A 25,379-nucleotide genomic window follows, 5' to 3' on the forward strand; every position below is an offset into this window, starting at 1 on the left:
ACCACCATCCCCTCATTCCAATACCTGCATCCTCAGCTATAGAATAAGTGGGTACTCTCCTCCCAAAGCAATTAAATAACATGGTCCTGGGTCCCTGACTGAAACCAGAACAGAGGAGAGATGCATTGAATAGGAGAGAAAACTGTTTTGAACGTGGGGAACCACCAAAATAGGTTCCACCAGGACAGAGAAATGGGGATCTGCATTTGTGTGAGCGACAAGGATTCCAGAGGGCACCTTCCTCCGCAGAGAGAGGTGTCACTAAGGACAACACAGAGCCTATTTTGCGAGAAGCGGGTATTAGATCTGAGAACGCAGGGACAGGCTGGGTCAGGTCCCATCTTTTTGTGGTTCTCAGGAGCAGGCGGCACCATCAGCCCATCACAGAACAGCCCAGGTACCAGGAGTGGGGAGCAGGGGAAATCCTCAGTGACGGGGCTGGGGCAGAGGGTCATGTCCTGTCAGAGGGACGCAGGTGTTCCGGGAGGACAACCATGATTCGGGGGTGACTTCTATCTTTCTTATTTCTGTGACCTGTTTCCCCACAATCCCTAGCCTCCCACCCCCAGGACAACACAGTGGAGAACCTCATCCGCATGGGCGTGGCTGGTCTGGTCCTGGTGGCCCTTGGGGTGCTGCTGCTTCAGGCTCGAGACAGCGAGAGGAGGGCCCACGCTGCAGCCGGGACGTGAACATGAAAGGGACGGGCACCGTTCAGAGTGGGGGAGCATGGAGCCCATCTGATCACCTGGGATGTGGTGGAGGACAGTCTGGGCCGCAGCTGGGGAAGCTGCTGCTGAGGTCGTCCTGGGGAGCAGACGTGGCCAGCAAGGTTTGGGGGCAGGAAACGCAATTCATGTTCCTGGTGAGACGCCTCCTCCATCCCACTGTGGGGCTGTCCCTTGTGGTGATCGCGGACTCCCGTTGACTGTCCTTCTATTCTCACCCCTGTGGCCTGAGAGTCACTGACATGGCTGGTTTGGATTCACATCTACACCCCTTCATGCCAGATCCCATTCATATTAACAAATGTGATGTCTTCAATACTCAGAAAGTTTTTTAAATGTAAAGAACAAAGTATTGGCACCTGCCATATTGTGGGTGAACATCATACTTATGCAGCTAAATAAAAAGCTAAACATAAAAGATCGTATTTCTGTGGTTTTATATGAAATGTCCAGGAGAAGGGAGCCTATTGGGGCAGAAATCAGGTGTTTTCTCAGGGGCTGACATGCAGGAGATATGGGAGCCGGATGATTTGGTGTTTTCCTTTGGGGCATGAAAACCTCTGAAACTAGAGAGACGTGATGGTGCAGCATCATAATTTACTAAACTCCAGGGAATTCTATGCTTTAAACGGTTTAATTCTATGTTTTGTGAATTTTACTTCATCAAAAACAAATGCTAGTCAACCACATGGTTCCCTGTGGGTCCCTTTTACCTTAGAAGTTGCACCCGGTCCCCGTGCCGGTTCATGGGAGGCGGGAGCCCCCCAGGTCTGAGATGCCCTCGGGGCCCAGTGCTCAGGGCTCAGTCCCTGGTGGGAGCCCACCCTCACTCGGGGGTGTGGGGGTGCAGATTCCAGGGTGAGCAGCGCATTTCTGTTATTTCAGTCTGTGCTCACCTGTCACTCAACCAAGGACAACCCGCAGTTCTGAGGCCCTTTCAGACTGGCGGTTGAAGTGGGGGAGGCCTGCATCTCCCAAGCAGCGCTTCCTGCACAAGTCCCTCATGCGTGCGTCAGGCCCCAGAAATGACACCAGATGGAGGGTCCTCATGTCTCGGGCGCTGCTGCTCCTCACGACAACCATGAGAGCTGAGCTTCCAACGTCTCTGCGATGAGGAAGATAGAATGGAAGTTACTGGTCAACACAGACGGTCAGTAAGTTCTCCATGTTGTAATCACAGCCTGTGAACTGTCCTCTCCTGGTGCCTCTGCCCAGCGCGTGGAGGTGGAAGCGGTGTCACGTGAGGAATCCCTCACGCACACAGAAGGGCACTGAGGAGCAGACGGGCCTCAGTAGACGGGATGGGAGAGACGGAGAAGGGCTCCTGCTCACAGACACGCGGGAGTCAGAAAGAAGAAGTGTGAGGCTCCTCAGCCTCTTCCTAATCCCTGCAGTCCTCAGTCCCGAGACAGTCCCATTGACCCCTGCACGAAACCAGGACAGAGAGGGGATGGGCCCTCCACCCTTACATGCCTCATCCCATCCAAGGGACATGCCCACAGCTCTGACCACAGGCCTTCTTTCTGGGACCAGTTCAACACCACCATCCCCTCCGCTGAAGACCCAGGACCTCCTGTAAGTGTGACCCCCCTCACCCTTCTCGCTGACCTGCTGTGGACCCTGCCAACCAGAGGAGTGTTTTCCTCTCAGGGACCTCAGTGCACCTGTCCCGGCCCCTCCCCTGCACGGAGCCATCCCACAGGGGTACCCTCGCTGGAGCAACACCCAGTCACTCTGCCTGACGGTGCCTGTTGCTGACGAGCGGGCTGAGCCCAACTCTCCACCCCAAGCAGAACCCCCTCCTCCCTGTAGAGGACGGCTTTCTGTGCTATTGGGAACTGTAGCCCCACTGTGCGCTATGCCTTGCAAAAGGCCTGTAAGTCTCAACTGGAAAACTGGGAAAGCTGGAGGCAGGCATGGCCCAATAGTTGCACCAAGGGTTCCCGTGAGAAGTCAGGCTTGAAGGATGTACATGACTCTGTGAAGCTTGCCTTGCTCTGTGTATCTCCTCCTTAACATAAACAGAATGTCCAAAATCACAGGCAGAAAAAAATGTATGAAAATCTACACCTGGTCGTTCTCTAGCACGAGACTCCAGCGCACCTTGACCTAAAGCCGTCACTGTGCCCCTTCCGTTGTTATCTGTAATCCCTCGAAGTTAATAGTAACCAAAGCCTCTGGGGTTAATTGGTGACTTGTGTATCCTGACTGTATATCCTTCTCAATAAAAGGCACAAGGAAAAGGAGTTCAGGGCTTTTCTCCTCTAGAGAGAACTGCCGCCTCTGTTCCTCCCAGACAGAAATCAGTGTCCGGGTCAACTCAATTCTCCTCACCCACGATCCTGAAACCTCTGCAGGACAGAGAGTTTCCACCAAGCCGGGGCGCGTCCCCATACCTGCCAGCAAACCAGACCCATCCCAGTGACCACCCCCCTCCCCAGACCCTCACACCTGGGCTGTGACCACACGGTGCCTTGTCGTGGTGCCCCCTGAGCCAACCTCCTCAGAGCAAAGGCCTCTGCACACGTCCTAGACCAGATAATGACAAAGAAGTTTCTGTGGCCTCTCACGCAGCTTCAGATGTACTTCTGTTGTGGGGTTTGTGTTAGGCTTTCATGAGAAATTGTCATAAACTGCTGAGAGGACTGAGCAGCTCATTCCATGGGGGTGAGAAGAGGTGGGAGCTTCATCAGTTTATCACCCGCTCCCCACCCCTGCGGTCTGTTCCCCATGGAGTGGAATCTTCTCGAAGCAGCACTCTGCTCACACACCCCAGTAATGAACAGGCTTCCAATACCTTAAAGACAAGCCCAGGAGAACCTGCTGGGAGCAGAGGCCCGTGTGACAGGGCACAGCACTCGCTCGTGACTACGTGTCTGTAGAAGAATCACCTCCTTCCTCAGCGCCCTGTGCTGACCCCCAGGGTGTCCCGGTCCCTCCGTCACCAGCAGGTCCCCACACGCCATGACTAAGGTGCCAGAGGCCCCTGATTCTTTCTGTCCTGTTTTTCTCCTTCTCAACAAATTATAGAAATGACACCCGCATCACCCACTGCCTACAAGTTTGTGCTGCCTGGTGTCACTGACCAGCACTGAGAGTGTCCGGGGGGGAGAGATCACCTCCCCCAGTGAACTTCATGCAGGACAGACAACTGCTCAGTAAAAACTGGTTGGTTGCAGGGATGGAGAAAGGCGGGAAGTAAATCTATATTTAGATTCTGGGGAAAGGGAAGTGAAATTCCCAAGGTCATGTGGGTTCTAGAAAAGGAAAAGCCGGAGCTACAACAGAAGTAGAGATGCACCAGAGTCCTGCCCTGTGTCCTCTCCCCTCCTGTTCCAGGACAGGTGTCACGCTCTGGATTTGCGTTTCCCATGAGGCAGAGGCAGGTGTGTGGTGGGGTCTGCTGAGACTCATTCTGGTCTAACAGCTCCCAGAGCCTGCTGTCTCCTCCACCAGATTGCGGCAGAGAAGGAAACTGTAATTTGTCCCACAAGCCAGGACCTCATCACTCCAGTGTGTCTGTCTGTCCTGCTGGGCTCTGTGGACCCCATATGCCATCTTGACACCGGGAACCCTGGGAGACAGCGCCATGACCCCGACCCTCACTGCCCTTCTCTGCCTCGGTGACTTTGGAGGAAAACAGAAGCTTCCCAAAAAGGACCCAGGACCGAGGAGGCTGAGTGGGGACAGAAGTCCTGAGAGGATGGATAGGTGTGCTCACCCAGGTCTGACCCCAGTGCTCAGGGGCCCAGAGCAGTTCTGGAGCCCCTGTTTTGGGTGGGGGGGAATCTCACTTCCACTCTCTTCCAGGGCTGTGTTGGGGCCCATGGGACCAGGTCTACGCCGGTGAGTTTTCCCCCAGACCTCCTGCTTCAGCCCCAAATCACCACTGGGCATCTGGGGGCTCATAGTGTGTCTCTGCTGATGGTCACCAGTGTGGGAGCGACCTTGGACAGACAGCTGGGGAAACTGGGGGAACAAGGACACCCCTGACACTTCATGTCTCTTCCTTTCCAGGAGTCCTCCCCAAACCCACCATCTGGGCTGACCTAGACCCCGTGGTCAGCAAGGGGAGCCCTGTGACCATCTGGTGTCAGGGGAATCTGTGGGCAAATGGCTACGCTCTGTATATAGGGAAGAGCTCTGAGCCCTGGCTGATGAGGACTGCACAGGATCCCAGCAAGTCCGGGTTCCTCATTCAGTCCGTGGGCACACACCACGCAGGGCTATACCAGTGTGCATACAGTATAGGGAACACAGTGTCCGAGCGGAGTGACCCACTGCTCCTGGTGGTGACAGGTGAGGGGGAACCCGGGTCCCCGCCCCACTGCGGGCTCCTCCTCAGAGGCTGAAGGGAACAGTGTGGCTTTAGGGACCTCACTCCTCACAGCCCACACCTGGGGAAGGTTGGGGTGACGGTCCTTTCACCTCCTGTCCTTCTTCTCCCTCAGGAGTGGACGAGGCCCCCTCCCTCTCAGCCCAGCCCAGCCCCGTGGTGGCCGCGGGAGGGAACGTGTCCCTCGTGTGCAGATCACGGAACATCACGGGCACTATGTATCTACTGATGGAGGGAGGGGCTGACCCGTCCCGAAGCATGGAACTGGAACTGAGGTTCTCTGCTGGGAGGTGGTGGACCCAGGCCACCTTCCCTGTGGGCCCCGTGAGCTCCTCCCACAGGGGGACCTACAGATGCTACGGGTCTCCCAGCTCCTACCCCAACCTGTGGTCACACCCCAGTGATCCTCTGCACATCGAGGTCACAGGTGAGGTGGCCCACACTTGTCTTCAGTTCTTTCCTTTACCCAAATAACTGATCTGAACCTTGTGCCTAGTAGAGCCCTGGGGGTCGTGGGGTCAAGGACACTGGCGTGTTGGGGAGAGACCACAGGGGGAAGCTCAGGGAGGGACCAGGAGAACTCTCCCTGCGGCCCCGTGGGTGGTGGGTGTGTGTCCCCTGGGTGCTGACGACCCCCCTCCCCAGGCGTGTACAGGGCGCCCTCCCTCTCGGCCCAGCCGGGCGCACTGCTGCTGCGAGGAGACAGCCTGACCCTCCAGTGTCGCTCAGAGCCCGGCTGTGACAGATTCGCTCTGACCAAGGACACGGGGCCCCCAGCCCCCCAGCGTCTCAGTGGGCAGCCCAGCCCCGACTTCCCCCTGGGCCGGGTGAACCACACCCATGGGGGCCGGTACAGGTGCTACTGCGGCCACAGCTTCTCCCACGTGTGGTCGGCCCCCAGCGCCCCCCTGGACATCCTGATCGCAGGTGAGGACCCTGCCCGGCCCTGTCCTGTCTGCTCAGGGCTCAGCCCAGGGTCGCCGTGGTCATGTGGGGTGCAGGTGAGTGACCTGGTGCACAGGCTGGGAGGGGCTGAGATTTAGGGAGAGGAGTCAGGAAGCGGGAGTTCAGGGCATGGGGATGAAGGAGACCCTCCCAGGGGGACAGAGAGTGTCCCAGACAGTGTCCCTGGGGAACAACATAATCCCTCAGCTCTGGGCCAAGAATTGGGGCATGGGAGTGACTCTGCACATCGCACCTCTCCTCTCCCCCAGGACTGTACACAAAACCCTCCCTCTCGGCCCAGCCGGGGCCCTCGATGCCCTTGGGAGCAAACGTGACCCTGCGGTGTGGATCCGAGGTCGGGTCTGACACCTTCCACCTGCACAGGGAGGGGTCCCTGGGTCCTCCCCAGCAGCTTCGTCTGCAGGACACGGCCGCCCCCTCTCAGGCCAACTTTGTCATCGGTCCTGTGACCTCAGGCCACAAGGGGACCTACAGGTGCTACAGCTCACTCAGCACCTCCCCCTACCTGCTGTCACACCCCAGTGAACCCCTGGAGCTCATGGTCTCAGGTGAGGGACTCCTACCCTGTCCACTGAGGGAGCAGACTCTGTCCCAGGAGAGGTCTGGGCTGGGATGGGGAGAAAGGAGAAACAGTGAAGTCACCAATAGGGGGAATCTCACCCCATAAAGCAATGGAGAAGATGGGGTGTCCCCACATATCGAGGCCTTATCATGTCTGAGGATCCAGGAGGTGCTGGGCGTGTGCATGGAGGGGACTGAAGAGGGTGAAGGGCCAACATTTGGGGAAAGTAAATGGGACGTGAAGAGGCAGCACAGCCCCACTTCCTCCTCTGGTTCGTGATTCAGGCAGCATTTGGGGCTCACAGACCCTCACGCACACGGACAAACTTCACGTCTATGGGGTAGCAGAGTCCTCTTAGCCTAGAGGACACACAGACTCCACCTGTCCTATGCCAGTTTCTGAGTTTATGCTTCAACACATCACATATTTACAGAAGGGTTTGTTTCTAATATCCCGGGGATTACGGTGAAGACTTAAGGATGGGACCGCATGTCTCAAGTAGCACTGAGGTCACTGGGTCCTGTGTGGTCAGCATGGGAGGAGATGCATGAAGGGGAAGATGCCCAGCTCAGGTGGGGAGCAAAGAGTGGGCGCCAAGCCTGCCTCTGTCCGTGGTGCTGATTCTAGTGTCCGGCGTCATCCCGGCACCTGTGCACTGAGGCCCACAGGGGAAGACAGAGTAAAGGGGGCCTCTTGTTTATGGGTCAGGGTGATTGAGGATCCACTGGGAGTCTAGGCTGAAGTGCAGTTGGCTCAGCCTCCTTGAAACGTTCCCAGTGACAGAATCCTTCCGTATCTGGGATGTGGTCCTCTCACCTTTCACAGCAGAAGCCTATACGGCCCAGATTTGAAAGAGCTAAATCAGTTGAGAGCTTTGGTGCCAGTGAATGCTCGTGGGAGAAAGAACATGAGTCCACTCTGAGCATATCCCGTCTCCACCGGGGACCAATGTCATTACGTGGGCGTGGAGAGATGGCAGGACTTCTGCTCTATTTCCATGAGCACCAGGTTGTCAGCTGAATCAGGTCATTTTCCAAAACACCTCTCACTGGAAATCATGTCAGTGCCCTCCCCCTCCCAGAGGTCCCTATATTTCCGGGAACTTTATTTGTCACATTATGAGAGCCTATCTTGTGTGTACAGAGGCCTTTAACTCCATGTAGGTCTTCATCTAAATATTTTATTTTATCATTTTGCTAATTTCTTATCAATCTTCCTATTAGATTACAAAATGAAGGAATACTTATGGGTTATGTTAATGCATGATCCAAAAACTCTGTGTTGTACATATGATATCATTTATTTTTGAAAGAATGGTCACATGGAAATTATATTCCCAAGTCACAGATAAAAGATGCTAGCTGAGACAGAGCAATGAGCAGGTAGACCAAGCCCTTCACTCCCTCATGCCATGACTTTCAGGACAAATTACATTCCTGCATGTTCACCTTTGTTTTCTAATAAAATTCAAGGTAAGACACCCGAAATGCTCACCTTGGGGACAAAATCTGGCAATGTTGGTGGTAGAGGCCCATTCAGGATCAGAAAAGAGAGGACTTGAGCATCCCCCCATCTCCCCATTCACATCCTATCTGTTTTCTTTTCCTCTGGAGCAGCTGATGCTCTGGGATGATCACAAAACAATCCATATGCCAAGACTGGAGCTTAGGAGAAAATCTCAGTTATGGGACTGGGCTCAGGTCGTAAATCTCTGTCAATGAAATGCAGGTGCCCTGATGGTTATTCAGGAGGACTGGGGTGATTTGAGTCTGCCCTGACCTCTATGACCTCTTTACCCCCATTTTTTTAGCCTCCCTCCTCCAAGACTACACGGTGCAGAATTTCATCCGCATGGGCATTGCTGGCTTGGTCCTGGTGGCCCTCGGGGTGCTGCTGTTTCAGGCTCGAGACAGCGAGAGGAGGGCCCACAATGCAGTGAGAATGTGAACAGAGAAGGCAACAGGTCCACCATTCAATGAGGTAGATTCTTGAAAATAAATCTTGTTGAGCAGGAAGTTCTGAAAAATAGCTGGAGCACAATGTGAGGGAACTGACTGTTCAGAATGTCAAGAGCAGTACGAGTTTCTGACATGATGAAATACGTCTCAAGCGTTGCCTGTAGAGACTCTGGTGCTATTAAACTGCAGACATGTCCGTCCCACCATTACCGATTTTCTTAGAACAATTCCCTTCACTTGTCACTTCAATGCCATGAGACTACATTTGTGTCTTCTTTGGATCCGCACCTTCATGCTCTGGTTCACTGTCATATGTGAGTCTACATTCTTCCTTATTTTTATTAGGCACATCCCTTGATCTAGACTTCTCTTCAGCTCAGAACACAGAATATGTTTCAGAGAACAGAATACGTGGATATAAGTAGGGCCCTGTTTTTTGAAAAATAGCATCCTTATTAGGACAGGTAAATCTGAAATCATTCCTAAAAATGCCCTCTGGACACATCAAGCTCTTTGTGTCCTCATTGGATAAGAGTTTCTTCAGAAATGCCATCAGTTTGAATGAGCACATTGATGTTTGAAGCAAGCACCAGGCAGTGGGCTGCGAAACCAACTCTTTGAAATAATTTGTTTTTTTAAGTCTAGATTTGTGGTCCTTGCCACTGGGTGTGCTCTCTGCTTCTCTGCAAAACACCCATTTATGAGCCTCTTGGGCTGTAGCAGACGCCATCCTCACCACTTTTTCCCGAAACTCCCCATATCCATGGGCTTCTCTCTTTCTAGTCTCCCTGTATTTAACTGTCTAATTCCACTCCCCCCGTATTGCACCCTAAACATTTCCTCGTTGCTGCCTTCCAGTTTCATAATTGTATCTTCAGCTGTATCTTCACCTTGATGGAAAAAATGTTTTGAGTGTATTTCCATTTTTTTCCTACCTCTAAGATGTTTGTCTAATTTGATTCTGAAATTTGATATTCCTCTATAATATAACCCCTGTTGTTATTTGAAGAATACAAGTAGCTCCTTTATTTTTTCAGAAATCTAAATATAAAATAAAAGGACTATTATCTATCCTCCATGAACTGTTTTCTCAGATATGACAACCCCCATTACTGACTCTGTAGGCAGTGCTCACAACACTGTGCGTCTCGGTCCATTCCTGCTGACACTCACCTCAGGTCACACACACATGGTTCTCCACACACAGTCCCTCCCAGGGCTGTCCTGGCCTCGGGACTGAGAGCGGGTGGAGAGTTGCAGCTACTCTGCCCCATGACATTTGCTGCTCAAACAACATCTGACTGGGATGTGCCTGGCAGCGATGACTCCAAGGTGAACCTCATACTCACACGTGGACAGACGCCCATGTCAGACTCAACGGGATTGAGTCTGTTTCACACACACACACACACACACACACACACACAGACACGACGTGACTCAGTGCTGTGACCTGGCACTGCATCAGTGGGTAGAGACATCCTGGATGGTCGAAGGGACCACAGAGCCTCCAGTTTGCACCTAGTGAAAGGTCTCCCTGCTGCGGGGACCCTGGAGTATCTGTCATGCCCACACAGGGGCAGGAGCCTCTGATCTGGGGACCGCTGGATCCAAAGAGGCCCCCAACTTTGGCCTCCTTTCTCTGTTGTGGTTCCCTCTCCATTTTGGAAACTTTCGTTTTTGATTTTGGTTTTGGTTTCCTCTGAAATGGCATTGGCTCTTGAGCGGGCACAGCCGTAGCCCACCTTAGACTGTTGGGACCATCACCTGACTTCTCATGTCTCATCCCAACATCTTCATCGGATGTGAAATGAACAAGGATGGACCCCGTCCACCCACACAGGACCACGGACCCCAAACCTCCTCTGAGCACTGAGGCTCGTGACATGATGCCAACAATGAAACTGTAGCTCAGGGACTGATTGAACGTGAGCGCTCAGGTCACACAGGCCGTGGACCACAGAGGAATATTTCAGTGGAAGTCAGCTTTCTCCCCCAAATGAAAGAAGTAATCCACTCATTGTGCCATAAATGAAGACGGGGCCACAGCATGAAGGGACAGCTCTTCTGAGGGACAAGGGCCCCTGAGGGGCAGGATTACTCTGAGGTTGGTTCTCACGGAGGCGGGGTGGATCATTTTGCTACAAAAAAGGAGAAGTGTGATTGGGGCTGTTATAGAAAGAAGTCACACTCTGGGGCCAGGGGGAGGGGCATGTGTTTCCTTCCCCTCCTTCCCTGCATGTGTCCTTGGTGCTCATGGTCACAGTAACACTGGACCTGCCTGCACAGTGAGAGGGGGACGTGTCTCTGTGGTCTGAGCTCTGCAGGCACAGGGACCACGTCTTCCTGAAGCACCTGCAGGGCCTGGGTGACCACTGTCCATGGGGAGGACACACAGGCAGGTGCTGATGGATGGTTGAGGGGCAGGAGGCCCCGTGGGATAGACTCTGACCTGGAAGGACGTGCCCTGGGTCACCTCACCTGCAAGGGGCATCTCAGGAGGCTTGGGATGTTTCTGGCTCCATCATGGGAATGAGGGCCGGGCTCCTGGGGAGACTATGTTCCCCTTCCTGAGAGCCTGCTGACGTGACACCCCGTGACAGGGAGGGCCAGCCTCCCAGTGGCCACACCCTGTGCGTCGGTCTACCCTGAGGACACTGGGGCCTCGTCCTTCTGGACAGTGGGGTTCACTGAGGAGAGACACCATGGCCCCCACCCTCACGGCCCTGCTTTGCCTGGGTGAGATGAGAGGAGGGGGAGGGGGAGCCCTGCTCTGCCAGGACCCAGGACTCGGGGGCTCACAGGGAGGAGGGTCCGCTCAGGATTCAGGGCAGGTCTCTCACAGCGCCTCTCTTCCAGGGCTGAGCATGGGCCTGAGGACCCCAGTGCAGGCAGGTGAGTCTCCCTCGGTGTCCCAGGTCCCTGTCCTCACTGGGGACAAAGGGCCACCCCCTGGGACGTTGGGGGTGGAGAACAGCAGGTCTGGGATGACGGATGAAGTACGTCTGAAATGTTCCAGGCTGACAGCTGGGCACTGCGGTTGGGAAATGACTTCTGACCCAGCCCCTGATTCCTTCCAGGGACCCTCCCCAAACCCACCCTCTGGGCTGAGCCAGGGCCTGTGATCCCCTGGGTGAGCCCTGTGACCATCTGGTGTCAGGGGACCCTGGAGGCTTAAGAGTACCTTCTAAATAAAGAGGGAAGACCAGTTCCCTGGGACAGACAGAAGCCACTGGAGCCCAGGGACAGGGCCAAGTTCCCCATCACACAAATGACAGATTACACTGCAGGGACCTATCGCTGTTACTACCTCAGCCCCGCTGGCCGGTCAGAGCACAGTGACCCCCTGGAGCTGGTGGTGACAGGTGAGAGGACACTCAGGGGTCCCAGCCTCAGGCTCTGCCCTCAGGAAGGGGGTGCTCTCAGGGAGTCTCCCCCACACAGGCCAGCCCTGGGGGACATGAGGGAGGTGTGAGCCCCATTTAACATGCTGCCTCCTTCTCCCCTAGGATTGCACAGCAAACCCAGCCTCTCAGCCCTGCCCAGCCCTGTCGTGACCTCAGGAGGGAACGTGACGCTCCAGTGTCGCTCATGGGAGGGTTTTGACAGGTTCATTCTGACTGAGGAAGGAGAGGACAGGCTCCCCTGGACCCTGGACTCACAGCTACAGCCCAGTGGGATCTTCCAGGCCCTGTTCCCCGTGGGCCCCGTGACCCCCGGCCGCAGGTGGACGTTCAGATGCTACGGCTGTTACAGGAACACCCCCCAGGTGTGGTCACTGCCCAGTGACACCCTGGAGCTCCTGGTCTCAGGTGAGGACGACTCATCCTGGCCCCTGAGTGACTTAGTGGGAAGGCAGGTCTCAGGGGCAGCCCTGGTGGCCGGTCAGGGCAGGAGACACTGGGGTTCTGGGCCCAGAGGCCCTGGGAGTGAGAAGCAGTGAGAGCGGGAGGCTCAGGGAGGGCGACGGGTCCTCACGGGGCTGCTCAGGCCCCTCCTCCCCGTTCAGAAATCAGCTCAAAGGTCACGTCCAAGGAAGGCATTCACTCCTGACACTGCCCAGAGCAGACCTGCCTCCTTGCACCTGATATATTCTCCTTCCCTCAGTGCGCATGTGTGTGTGTGTGTGTGTGTGTGTGTGTGTGAATCTGACCAGCATATTTCATCCTATGTGGGTTCATATATTTGCTATTTATCTGCTCATCCACAGAAAACCAGAAATACTGTCATAATGACGTACTGACTCAGCACTAGCATTTGTAAATAATATGCATAGATCTCTGTGTGCTTTAATGTCTAAATGTGTATATGTGTGTGTATATGTGCATACATGTAAATTACATACAAGCATTATAAACTCGCAGACATATCCTATGGTAGGCAGTCCTATGTGAAGAATTATTACTGATGGATTAAATAGGTGATGAAACACCAGAGGGATGGGTTGAACTTGGTTAAAAAGGGGTCAGGCCCAGACCCTCAACCCAATAGGCTCCTGACATCGGACCCCAACATCACCATCCCCTCATCCCAGTACCTGTGTCCTCAGCTGTAGAATAAGTGGATACTCTCCTCCCAAAGCAATTAAGCAACGTGGTCCTGGGTCCAGAGTGAAAACAGAGCAGAGCAAAGCTCGATTGAATTGGAGAGAAAACTGTTGTTAACTTGGGAATCCAGCAAAATAGGTTCCACCAGGATGGAGAAATGGGGATCTGCATTCATGTGAGCGATGAGGAGTCCAGATGGGACCTTCCTCCGCAGAGAGAGGTGTCACTAAGGTCGATACAGAGTCTATGTTGTGAGAAGTGGGTATTAGACCTGAGAACGCAGGGACAGGCTGGGGTCAGGTCCCATCTTTTTGTGGTTCTCAGGAGCAGCCGGCACCATCCGCCCATCACAGAACAAGACAGACCCCCAGAACGGTGAGTCAGAGAAGGTCTGGATTGAAGAGCTTGGGACAGAGGGTCATGTCCTGTCAGAGGGAGGCAGGTGCCCTGGGTGGACATTCAGGATTCTGGGGTGACTTTTTTCTGCCCTGACCTCTGCAACCTGTTTACCCACAATCCCTAGCCTCCCACCCCCAGGACTACACGGTGGAGAATCTCATCCGCATGGGCGTGGCTGGTCTGGTTCTGCTCGTCCTCGGGGTGCTGCTGGGTCTGGCTCGAGACAGTGAGAGGAGGGCCCACGCTGCAGCCAGGACGTGAACACAGAGGGGACGGGCACCGTGCAGAGTGCGGGAGCATGGAGCCCATCTAATGGCCAGGATGTGGTGAAGGACACTCTCGGCCGCAGCTGGGGCAGCTGTCTGCGAATTTGTCTGGGAGAGGAAGCACGGTTTGGGTGCAGGGAGTGTCTGAGGGCCCCTGTACAGGACTCTGCCACAGTAAATGTGTGTTTTCTCTCTCTTTGTCTTCAATGACTCCCCTTCTTTCCTCACATGAGGGTTCGTCCCCTGTGGCTGATTTGAGTCCCCACATTCAAAGCTCCTGTCCTTTACTGTTATGTAATAAAGTGCTCCTCATTTCTAATCACTACTTTACCAGATAATTATATTTGTAAGTATATTTTATTGATTATGTTGTTACAGTAGTCCCATTTTTTTCCCTTTGCTCTCCTCCACCCTCACGACTTTTTAAAAGGCGTGACTCCGCTTTCTGCCGGCCTGCCGCTGCCGCCATTGCTGCTGCGACCACACCGCATCCTCTCCACCCTGGCTCCACCCCTCCTACCTGTCTGGATGAGTATTTCTTCTTTATATCTTCTTTTGTTGAACTTCTATGTAGCTTGATTTTCTGGAACTTCTGGTTGTCTCTAGTTTTGAGGTAGTTGTGTTCCTTCTTAGTTGTGGAGGGAGACACACAGATCTATCTAGGCCTCCATCTTGGCCAGAAGTCTCCTTTAGCAGATAATTATTGTTGCATCTTCTTCTCTTCAGTTCATGGAAGTTAACCTGGTTTCAAGAAATGATTAAATTAACTAAACCAGATACAAGCCTGGGAACTATAAATCCAATGCCTACCACCCTCTCCCTTTCCCCTTGTCCTCCCTGCCTTCATCAGCTGCCTCATGTGCCATCTCCCCAGAACTGTTCTCACCTGGCATCGACACGTGGGTGTTTGAACGAGCCACCTGGTGTGTGCTGCCCTGAAGAAACATGCCATAGGGTGCTCCAACTTATGACATTTGCCAATTTCTGGAATGTAAATTCCCTCTTTATGGCCAACCCATAATGTCAATGAGACTCCGCCGAATGCAGAGTTGGGAGACTACAGAATTATTGTCACCACTGAGTAAGCTGCCTGCCCCACACCTCTCCATGCACCCTGTGTTGACCCGTATCTTTCATCTTTTAGAGATAATGCTAATTCCTACCGCAGTGGGATGGCGCCATGTCAGCAAAACTGTGACAGCATCACCCCAGAACATTCCTGCAAGAGGCAAAAGAAAACATATCAGATCTGGTGATAGATGGACTCAGAACTCACGTTCACTTGTGGGGGAGGTGAAAATCACTTCAGCCAATTGGGGGAGTACGTTGGAATTACGCAGTGAAAAAGAGGAAATGTAGAGTTGTGACCACAGCGTCTACATGCTGGCGAAAATGTGTATGCAGGCGTGAGCTCCTCCCACAGCAACGTTGACCAGCGTGACTCATGTTATGAAGCAAGCACACATCACAAAACCCCATGACTGAAAAAGAAGGATGGGAGGTATGTGCTCACCAGGGGCTACCCAAGGGCAGTGCAAAAGCACAAATTAAATCACCAAGAACAATGCGTGTCAATCTTCAAACGTGGTGGCGGGTCGATAAGAAAAGATTTTCAAAAGAAGGCACGCAGGGTCATTCCATTCCACAACATTCAAAAAGGGACATCATTCATCCAGCAGGTCAGCATACCAGGAGAAACACTATCAATAAAAAGATGGAATGGCACCAGCTGGTGTCGCTCAGTGGATTGAGCACTGGCCTGTGAACCAAAAGGTTGCCAGTTTGATACCCAATCAGGGCACATGCCTGGGTTACAGACCACGTCCCCAGTTGGGGGCGTGCAACAGATAGCCACGTATTAATGTTTCTTTCCCTCTTTTCCTCTACTCTAAGTATAAATAAATACAATCTTTTTTTTAAAAAAAAAAAAAAAGAAGGAATAGAGCCCTGTGCAATCTGTTTAGGGGTTAAATATAGTGCAGTGTTGGAAGGTTTGCTCAATGATTTTCGTGACTTCCATTTGGTGACTTCTTTTTTATTTTCCCCCCCTGGGAAGACATCCAATTGCAAAACATTTGACATTCTTTCCTGTAAATTAAGCATCTTTGATGATGTCACAGACCTAGTTTAACTTTCAAATGAAAACAAACTTTAAATAAAAATAAACTTTAAAGACAATTAGCTGCACTAGTTTATAGTCTACCACTGAGCATTATGGTTTTCTTTGAATCACGATTTTTCTCCTTAAGATTACCCTCCTTGTCATTAAAGGGACTGCATTAAGTTCATTTTTAATTTATCCTGTTTGTTTGCATAAACACAACAGGAGCAGCAGATGATCACATATGATATTTAGTTCTGCTTTGCTGGAACTTACACAAGGAACCTTTAGTGTGACCTTCAGTCTGCCCTCAGGGCACAGAAACTGAGCCACATACCTGCCATTCAGCCTTGCATGTAAACACCTGTCTTTTCCAAGTCCTTCAGGTTTTCCATTGTGCCTTAAGGTTTCTTCTAGCCATCTTTCAGGAAAGCAACTTTCATTCCTCCCCTGGAAAGATTACCATGGACCGCACAACCAACCAAGGCACCAGGCCTTTTCTTCTCATGGGCTTTTATTACCTTCAAAAGTCAATCCCAGTTCTTCAGGGCTTTTTGGTAACAACCAGAGCCCAGGCATGCCTCCTTTAGGCATGACATTCCAGTTAGAGTCATGGTCGACAAAACCTCTATTAGCAACCTTTCTTATTAGTTTTATGCAAAGAACCTTATGTCATTACTTACTTCAGAATGCCAAATTTTGGAGGGATCAGGTAGGGAAAAAATATACAGTGTGAAGGAAAATACTTGTCCTTCTAATATTCACTGAACTGGCATTCCCATACTTTACATTTTCTTTTGTTCACTTTCCTATGTGTGAAGTTTTTTTGGAGAGGGGGGTTGCTGGCTCATTTATTTGTTTATTTTGCTTTCATTTTTTTTCTACTAAACGTTTTTGTTTGTTTTCCCATTACAGTTGTCTCACTTTTTTCCCCATTGCTTCCCCCCACCCAGCCCACTCCTTGTCCCACAGTCAATCCCCACCCCATTGTCCATGTTCATGGGTCATTCATACACATTCTTTGACTAGACCCTTCCCCTTCTTACCCCCGTCTCTCCCTCCCGCAACCTCCCTTGTTACTGTTAATTTATTCCTTGTTTACATACCTCTGGTTCAATTTTGCTCACTTGTTTGTGTCGTTCCTCAGTTTTCTGCATTAGGTGATATCATATGGTATTTTTCTTTTGTTGCCTGGCTTATTTCACTAAGCATAATTCTCTCTAGTTCTGTCCATGTTGTTGCAGAGAGTAGGAGTTCCTTCTTTCTTTCTGCTACATAGTACTCCATTGCATAAAAGGACCACAGTTTTTTGATCCACTAATGTACAGACGGGCACTTAGGTTGTTTCCATCACTTGGCTATTGTAAATAGTGCTGCTGGGAACATAGGGATGCATAAGTTCTTTTGTTAATATTGATAGGTACTTATTCATTGTCATTTTTCCCCTTTGTACTTGTGTTCCTCTCTGTCTCTCTTTGTTTCTTCATCTTCTTAAAGCAGAACCTTTAGCATCTCTTGCAATGCTGGCTTCATGGAGATGTATTCTTTTAGCTTTCTTTTGTCTGGGAAACTCTTTATTTCACCTTCCATTTTGAATGAGAGCCTTGCTGGGTGGAGTATTCTAGGTTGTAGGCCTTTGTTTTTCATTGCTTGAAATATATTTTGCCATTCTCTTCTGGCTTGTAGTGTTTCTGTTGAGAAATCTAATGGTAGCCTTATTGGAGCTCCCTTGTATGTTATTAGCTGTTTCTCTCTTGCTGCTTTTATTATTCTCTCTTCGTCTTTCAATGTTGTCATTTTACTTAGGATGTGTCTTGGAGTTGACCTTCATTGGGATCCTCTGTGCTTCCTGGACTTGCATGATTTTTCCTCTCGTCAAGTTAGGGAAGTTTTCTATCATTACTTTTTCAAACAGGTTTTCTATCCCTTGCTCCTCTTCTTCTCCTACTGATTTCTATGATACAGATATTATTATGTTTTATGCTGTCCTGCAGCTGTCTTAAAACCTCTTCATTCTTTTTCAATCTATTTTCATTTTGTTGCACTATCTGGGAATTTTTGTCTACGTTGTCCTCTAGCTCGCTGATCTGATCTCCTGCTTCCTCTAGCCTGCTTTTAATTCCTTCTACTTTGTTCTTCAGTTCAGAAATTGTATTCTTCATTTGTTCCTGGCTCTTATTGAAAGCTTCTATTCCTTCTTCATGCTGGTATAATGCTCTGTAAATTCCTTGTAGTTTCCCTGGAGTTCTTTGTAGTTTTTCTTGAGCTCGCTGAGCTCATTGATCTTCCCCATAATACCTGTTTTGAATTCCATGTCTGATAGTTTCCTTTCTTCTATTTTATTTAGCACTCTTTCTGGGGATTCTTCCTTTCCTTTTGATGGGGGGGTTGTTTCTCTGTCTCCCCATTTTTGTGACTCCTATTGTTTGTTGGTGCTTCTTAGATTGATCTGCACTTCCTGGATCTGCCCCTGGTGGCGTCAGATCGTGTACCAGTCTGGCCCTAGGCAGCCTGTCGGAGACTTCCAGAGATCTACTGACTTTGTCTGCCTCCTTTACCTGTTAATCTATTCAATCTGTGATTTGCCATCAGGTTTAAGGACCGAGGGTGTGGCAGCTTAATTCCTGTAGGCGGGGTCTTTGCTTCCCTTCAGGCTGACGCCACTCAGAGGGCAATGGTCTGCCTGCAGTACTGGGAATGAGTCAGCACTGGGATCTGGTCCTCTCTGCCTTCCCGCTGTTTGAGCCCAGGGTAAGTGAGGGCCAAAATATTTTTGTACATGATCTGCTTAAGAACTCTTTTTCTCCAGCTGTTTCCAGCTAGCAAGAAATCCTGTGGTTTTTTGCTTTTCACAGCTGGATACTATTTTACTTTCCACTCTCTTGCTGTAGGTTGGGAAGCCCAGCTGGGGGTTTAGACCCTGCCCTTCTCAGGGGCAACTCCCAGCTGCTGAGCTGTTTCTCAGTCCCTTCAGCTGCCACCGTGGGAGCCCATTCAGTGCTTTCTCATCTCCGCACTCCCTACTGGTCGCGTTGTGACGTAGCGGCATTTCCTGTCTCCCCGTGGTTATGAGATCTCTCCAGCTAGTGTTCAGTTGGTTATTCCAGATGACTTCTCCACAATTAAGTTGTAAATCCAGACTGGTCCTGGGAGGAGGTTAGTGTAGTTTTCACTTACTCCTCCGCCATCTTGGATCTCCCTTTTTTCCCCAGATATTTAAACACGCTTACGTTAAAATGAGTTCCATATACTCCTAGTGTTTTCTCAGAAATCTTAGTCCCATTAATGGCTCTGTAGACAGCCTTTCACACCACCAGGTGTCATTTGGAGGGTTTCTTCTTGATGTCCATTCCTGTTGGACATGATCCTCCCACATGCCCAGTTGTCCACAGAGAGTTTGCTGTCCTGATATTCAGACCTGAAAGTGCTAACGTACCCCACCACATGGTGTGCGCTCCCCAAACTTAGCATCTGACCATGTTGTGCCTGGAAAGGATGGTTCCAGCCCTGGCTGGCATAGCTCAGTGGATTGAGTGCTGTCCTGTGAATCAAAGGGTCGCAAGTTTGATTCCCAGTCAGGGCGCATGCCTGGGTTTCAGGCTGGGTCCCCAGTTGGGGGCATGTGAGAGGCAACCACACATTTATATTTCTCTCTCTTTCCTTTTCCCTCCCTTCCCCTCTCTCTGAAAATTAATAAATAAAATATTAAAAAAAAAACGAAAAGATGGCTCCAATGTGAGCCTCACACAAGCCTGCCCAGACATCCATGTCAGATGACACTGGATTGACTCAGCTTCACACACACAGGGGACATGGCTCAGTGCTGACCATGGGCCGTCAGTGGGCACAGATATCCCAGAGTCAACCACCAAAGCTGGGGAGGGGGAAACACTTCATCCAACTACCTTCTTGCCCCAAGTCCCCTCCCTGTGTGGGAGTACCCGGCAGAATCTTTTCCGACCACAGAGTGGAGCCTCCCATCAGATGACCCCTGCTCATGCCAAGCATTGGCAGCCACTCAGTTTTGGCCTGTTTTATTTATGGTAGGTGCCTGTGATACAGGGAACTTTTACTTCTCCTTTTCTGCATTGAGCCTGGTGTGTATTTCAGAATTTAGGAGCACTTGGGGGCTCTTGAGGGGGCCTGTCCACCGTCCACCCTGACTGTAGAGTCAGGTACCTTGACCCTCTCATTTCTCAGCCCACACATCTTCATCGGATCAGGAAATCAGCAAGGACGGGTCCCTCCATGTCCCAGGCACAGCTACCACAGCCGCTCTGAGGAGTGGGGGTTCATGACAACACGTGGCAGGTGGGGAAACTGAGGCCCAGAGGCTGAGTATTACTGCTCAATAACACAAGGGCAGTGGACGGTGGAGGAGCATTTAACTAAGAATGAGCTTTGTCACCAACATGAGAGCATTAACCCACTCATTGTCCTCATGGGCTGAAGACCGGAGGGAAGAATGCAGGGTGTGGGGACAGCTCTGCCCAGGGAACGGGCTCGGAGGAGCAGGAGTGAGTCAGGCTGGTTTCCTGGAAGGAGTGGGTGGACGCTGTTGCCAAGAAAAAGGAGAAGTTCAGGAGGGGCTGGGGTATAAGAGAAGCCACACTCTGGGGCCAGGGCAAGGGGCGCGTTTCCTTCCCCTCCTTCCCTGCATGTGCCCTTGGTGCTCACGGTCACGGTGACACTGGACCTGCCTGCACAGCGAGAGGGGGACGTGTCTCTGTGGTCTGAGCTCTGCAGACACAGGGACCACGTCTTCCTGAAGCACCTGCAGGGCCTGGGTGACCACTGTCCACGGGAAAAACCCACAGGCAGGTGCTCATGGAAAACTGTGGGGGAGAGGGCCCCAAAGGGAGGCTCTGACCTGGAAAGACGTGCCCTGTGGTACCTCACTTGCAAGGGGTGTCTCAGAAGGCTTGGGGTTTGTTTCAGGCTCCATCGTGAGAATTAGGGCCAGGCTCCTGGGGAGACCCTGTTCCCCTTCCTGAGAGGCTGCTGACGTGACACCCCGTGACAGGGAGGGCCAGCCTCCAGTGGCCAAACCTTGTGCGTCTGTCTACCCTGAGGACACCGGGGCCTCTTCCTTCTGCACAGCGGGGTCCAGAGAGGAGAGACACCGTGGCCCCCACCCTCACGGCCCTGCTCTGCCTGGGTGAGATGTGAGGGGGGAGGGGGAGCCCTGCTCTGCCAGGACCCAGGACTTGGGGGCTCACAGGGAGGAGGGTCCTGCCCAGGATTCAGGGCAGGTCTCTCACAGCGCCTCTCTTCCAGAGCTGAGCGTGGGCCTGCGGACCCCAGTGCAGGCAGGTGAGTCTTCCCAGATTTCCCAGGTGCTGTCCTCACCGGGGACGAGGGGCCACCCCCTGAGCGGTTGGGGGTGGAGAAGAGCAGGTCTGGGATGACGGATGAAGGACGTCTGAGCTGCTCAGGGCCGACAGCTAGGCGCTGCGGTTGGGAAATGACTTCTGACCCAGCCCCTGATTCCTTCCAGGGACCCTCCCCAAACCCAACCTCTGGGCTGAGCCAGGCTCTGTGATCCCCAGGGGGAGCCCCGTGATCATCTGGTGTCAGGGGACCGTGGAGGCTGAGGAGTACCGTGTGGACAAAGAGGGAAGCCCAGTGCCCTTGGACAGATGGAGGCCACTGGAGCCCGGAAACAAGGCCAAGTTCTCCATCACACAGATGACAGGTTACACTGCAGGGAGTTATCGCTGTTACTACCTCAGCCCCGCTGGCATTTCAGAGCCCAGTGACCCCCTGGAGCTGGTGGTGACAGGTGAGAGGACACTCAGGGGTCCCAGCCTCAGGCTCTGCCCTCAGGAAGGGGGTGCTCTCAGGGTGTCTCCCTCTCACAGCCCAGCCCTGGGGGACATGAGGGAGATGTGAGCCCCATTTAACACACTGCCTCCTTCTGTCCTAGGATTGCACAGCAAACCCAGCCTCTCAGCTCTGCCCAGCCCTGTCGTGACCTCAGGAGGGAATGTGACCCTCCAGTGTGTCTCATGGGAAGGATTTGGCAGGTTCATTCTGACTGAGGAAGGAGAGGACAGGCTCACCTGGACCCGGGACTCACAGCCACACCCCATTGGGCTCTTCCAGGCCCTGTTCCCTGTGGGCCCCGTGACCCCCGGCCGCAGGTGGACGTTCAGATGCTACGGCTGTTACAGGAACACCCCACAGGTGTGGTCACAGCCCAGTGACGTCCTGGAGCTCCTGGTCTCAGGTGAGGACCCATGACCCCATCCTTTCTGAGCCGTCAGCTCGGGGTGGTGTCCCCAGGAGGCATCTGAGGTTGGAGGGGACTGAGGGGTCTAAGTGATGGTCGCCCAGCACAGATGTGCCCCTCAGGGACCCTCCCTGTCCTGCCTCCCCTCCCCCTCCCCGGGTTCAGAGGTGACAGAAGGGCAGGGAAGTGTCTGGGGGCCACACAGCAGACGTAGAAAAAGTGTCTATTGACAACTCCAGGGTTAGTCTCCGACCCTCAGCTGCTTCCGTCCTCCTTCCCAGGACCCTCTGTGGCCTCCGCCCTCTTCCTACAGGGCCCATCCCCACAGCAGGTGAGTCACTGAGACCTCTGCTCAGAGGGAGCACAGAGCAGCCCTGGGAGCTCTGAGGGTCCATCAGGGGTATTGTGTCCCCCAGACACTCAAGGATGGACTGGGTCCAAGCAGCAGGGAGTCAGTTAGAGATGACAGGAGCCACAGGACCTCAGGGTTCTGAGGATGCAGATGATAGTGGGGGGTCATGGCAGAGGGACATGTGGGGCCCAGGCTGGGAGAGGAGCCAGGCTCAGGAGGGGAGAAGGCAGACCCACCTCTCACCACCATCCTGAATTTCCAGATGGCTCTGAGGATGGAGGACGCCCCACCACAGATTCAGGTCAGCAGAGCGGTAAGTGAGGGACTTTGTGGGGGGCTGGTGGGCTGTGGTTCTGGTCCCAGCTCTTCACCTCCCACGGTGGAGACAGGAGTACCTTCTCTGCTCTGAGGGTCGGGTTCATGTCTGTTCATCCTGCTTCCCTCCTACTCACGGACTGCGGTGACATTAGCTGATATCAGGGACCTCACAAGCTCAGGAAGGCAGTGCCCCAGCCCAGCCTGCGCCCCTCTCTCTAGAATGAACCCCTGACAGCACCTCCCTCTCAGTGCAGCCGGGCCCAGCGGTGGTTCAGGAGAGAACACGGCCCTGCTGTGTCAGTCACGGAGCCCGGGAGTCGCTTTCTGTCCATGAGATATCAGCCTGTTCCCCTCCCCCATGTTAGATAAACTACTGGACTGGGTAGACGTAGGCCCAATTCTTCATGAGCTCTGTGACCTCAGCCCAAGGGGGCACCTACAGGTGCTACAGCCCACTCAGCACCTCCCCCTACCTGCTGTCACAGCCCAGTGACCCCCTGGAGCTCCTGTTGTCAGGTGAGGAGACCCTAACTCTGTCCTTCCTAAGCTCACACTGTGCAGGGCTCTGTCTCTCCAGGGTCTGAAACAGTAATAATTGGGGAGTTTTGGGGACTCCACTGAGGAGGATATTCAGGAACCCCAACAGCATTCCCTCCCCCATGGACCCTGGGACATCAGCTGCTGAGTTAGTGGGGTCTCTGAGCTGGAGGGAAGGAAGTGGATGGGGTCTGCCTCACACACAGGACACAACCATTTCCATATGGTGACCATCTTCCTTACCACCCTTGGGCTCTGTGGGACATTAGCTGCTCCAAAGTGAATCCAGGCATGTTCACACACCAGAGGCTGAGATCACCCAAGGAGGGGACAGGGAACCTGGCAGAGATGGGACGGAGCTCATGGAAGTACCATGGAAAGGTTGTAATTTGATAGGTGGGGCATTGGAGAGCACAGACCCCAGGAGGAAGGCCTGCGGTCCCCCCAAGTCCTCACTCACCCCCTCATTCATGATTCTCAGGAGCAGCCAGCACCATCAGCCCATCACAGAACAGCCCAGGTGCCAGGAGTGGGGAGCAGGGGAAATCCTCAGTGACGGGGCTGGGGCAGAGGGTCAGGTCCTGTCAGAGGGACGCAGGTGTTCTGGGAGGACAACCATGATTCGGGGGTGACTTCTATCTTTCTTATTTCTGTGATCTGTTTCCCCACAACCCCTAGCCTCCCGCCCCCAGGACAACATGGTGGAGAACCTCATCCGCATGGGCGTGGCTGGTCTGGTCCTGGTGGCCCTCGGGGTGCTGCTGCTTCAGGCTCGAGACAGCGAGAGGAGGGCCCACGCTGCAGCCGGGACGTGAACATGAAAGGGACGGGCACCGTTCAGAGTGGGGGAGCGTGGAGCCCATCTGATGACCCAGGACGTGGTGGAGGACAGTCTGGGCCGCAGGTGGGGCAACTGTCTGCGAATCTGTCTGGGAGAGGAAACACGGTTTGGGTGCATGGGGTGTCTGTGGACCCCTGTACAGGACTCTGCCACAGTAAATGTGTGTTTTCTCTCCCTTGGTCTTTGCTGACTTTCTTTATTGACTCTCTGTAATGACCCCCCTTCTTTCCTCACCCCTGTGACATGAGGGTCCACGCACAAGGCTTTGGGTTCACACATCTAAAACCTCATGCCCTCTTCCACTTGTAGATGATAAAATGTCCTTAATTTCTAACCACCACACGACCCGATGGACGTCATGGGGTCTTCATCTCCTCAGATCACAGGAGTCGCCTGTGAGCCACAAGTAAATAAACGGGCAAAAGTAGAGACGACCCTGAGAGATGAATGCAAACCACTGCCTCCTGCCTTCTCTGGATCCCCCATGCTCCCCGTCTTCTTCAGATGCCGCGTGTGCTTTCCCCAGAACTGTCCTTCCTTGGTGTTTGAAGGGACAGCCTAGTGGGGGTGTCACGTTAAAACGTTACCATGTTTAAGAATGATAGGATTTGTGGAATATTCCAAAGTCTGAATATAAATAAAATGGAATTTTACTCAACCATGAGAAAGAAGAACAAGTAGAAACAGAGGCAGGACACTTGGAGCAGACAGACAGAGGTCAGAGGGGAGGGAGGAGGAGACCGGATGAAAGAAGGTGGAGGGATCAGTCCAGGAATGCACATGCGTGACCCACAGAGACAGTCGGCAGGGCGGTGATGGCCAGAGGGAAGGGAGCGGGGGCAGGGTGGAGGCAGACAAAAAGGGGGGGGTAGAAATGGGGACACCGGTAAGAGTGTCACAGTAAAAATAAACAAAAAGCCCTGCCATTTGAGACAACGTGAATGGACCTGGAGGGCATTTGTTAACCCAGCTTGATCGCACAGAGAAAGAGAAATCCTGACTGATCTCACGTACATGTGGGATCTCTAGAAGCCGATCCATAGACACAGGGAGTGGCACGGTGCTCACCAAGCAGAGTGTAGGACAAGGAGAAGATGGGCAAAGGGCATCGGCCTCCAGTCATAAGGCTAACAATTCCCGGGGTGTCTAACGGACAGCCTGGTGGTTACACTGAGCTATGCTGTGTTATGTACTGGAAAGTGGCTTAGGGAGGTGCATCTGAGATGTTCTAACCAC

The 25,379-nt window shown here is 52.7% G+C and overlaps 3 protein-coding genes across 3 annotated transcripts; all 3 read left to right on the forward strand.

The window, feature by feature from the left end:
* Positions 1-453: 453 nt before the first annotated feature.
* LOC149995447 (leukocyte immunoglobulin-like receptor subfamily A member 3) lies at positions 454-6,728 on the forward strand. Its single transcript, XM_090259230.1, has 9 exons — positions 454-460; positions 556-688; positions 2,123-2,303; positions 2,541-2,604; positions 4,539-4,574; positions 4,746-5,027; positions 5,180-5,491; positions 5,710-5,991; positions 6,279-6,728. Exons 1-9 carry the CDS (start codon positions 454-456, stop codon positions 6,695-6,697), a joined length of 1,716 nt encoding a protein of 571 aa, XP_090115356.1. The 3' UTR covers positions 6,698-6,728.
* Positions 6,729-11,802: 5,074 nt separating this feature from the next.
* On the forward strand, positions 11,803-13,811 carry LOC149995448 (leukocyte immunoglobulin-like receptor subfamily A member 5). The gene is made up of 3 exons (XM_090261179.1): positions 11,803-11,915; positions 12,060-12,362; positions 13,621-13,811. Exons 1-3 carry the CDS (start codon positions 11,822-11,824, stop codon positions 13,755-13,757), a joined length of 534 nt encoding a protein of 177 aa, XP_090117305.1. The 5' UTR covers positions 11,803-11,821; the 3' UTR covers positions 13,758-13,811.
* Positions 13,812-19,587: 5,776 nt separating this feature from the next.
* LOC149995449 (leukocyte immunoglobulin-like receptor subfamily A member 5) lies at positions 19,588-24,317 on the forward strand. The gene is made up of 7 exons (XM_090259231.1): positions 19,588-19,598; positions 20,936-21,021; positions 21,141-21,176; positions 21,361-21,645; positions 21,790-22,092; positions 23,784-23,831; positions 23,981-24,317. The coding sequence occupies exons 1-7, from the start codon at positions 19,588-19,590 to the stop codon at positions 24,115-24,117; spliced, it is 906 nt and encodes a 301-aa protein (XP_090115357.1). The 3' UTR covers positions 24,118-24,317.
* The last annotated feature ends 1,062 nt before the right edge of the window (positions 24,318-25,379 follow it).

The sequence above is a fragment of the Furipterus horrens genome, unplaced genomic scaffold (genome assembly GCF_987537825.1).
Source record: "Furipterus horrens unplaced genomic scaffold, mFurHor1.1.pri manual_scaffold_13, whole genome shotgun sequence".
In the NCBI taxonomy this organism is placed as follows: Eukaryota; Metazoa; Chordata; class Mammalia; order Chiroptera; family Furipteridae; genus Furipterus; species Furipterus horrens.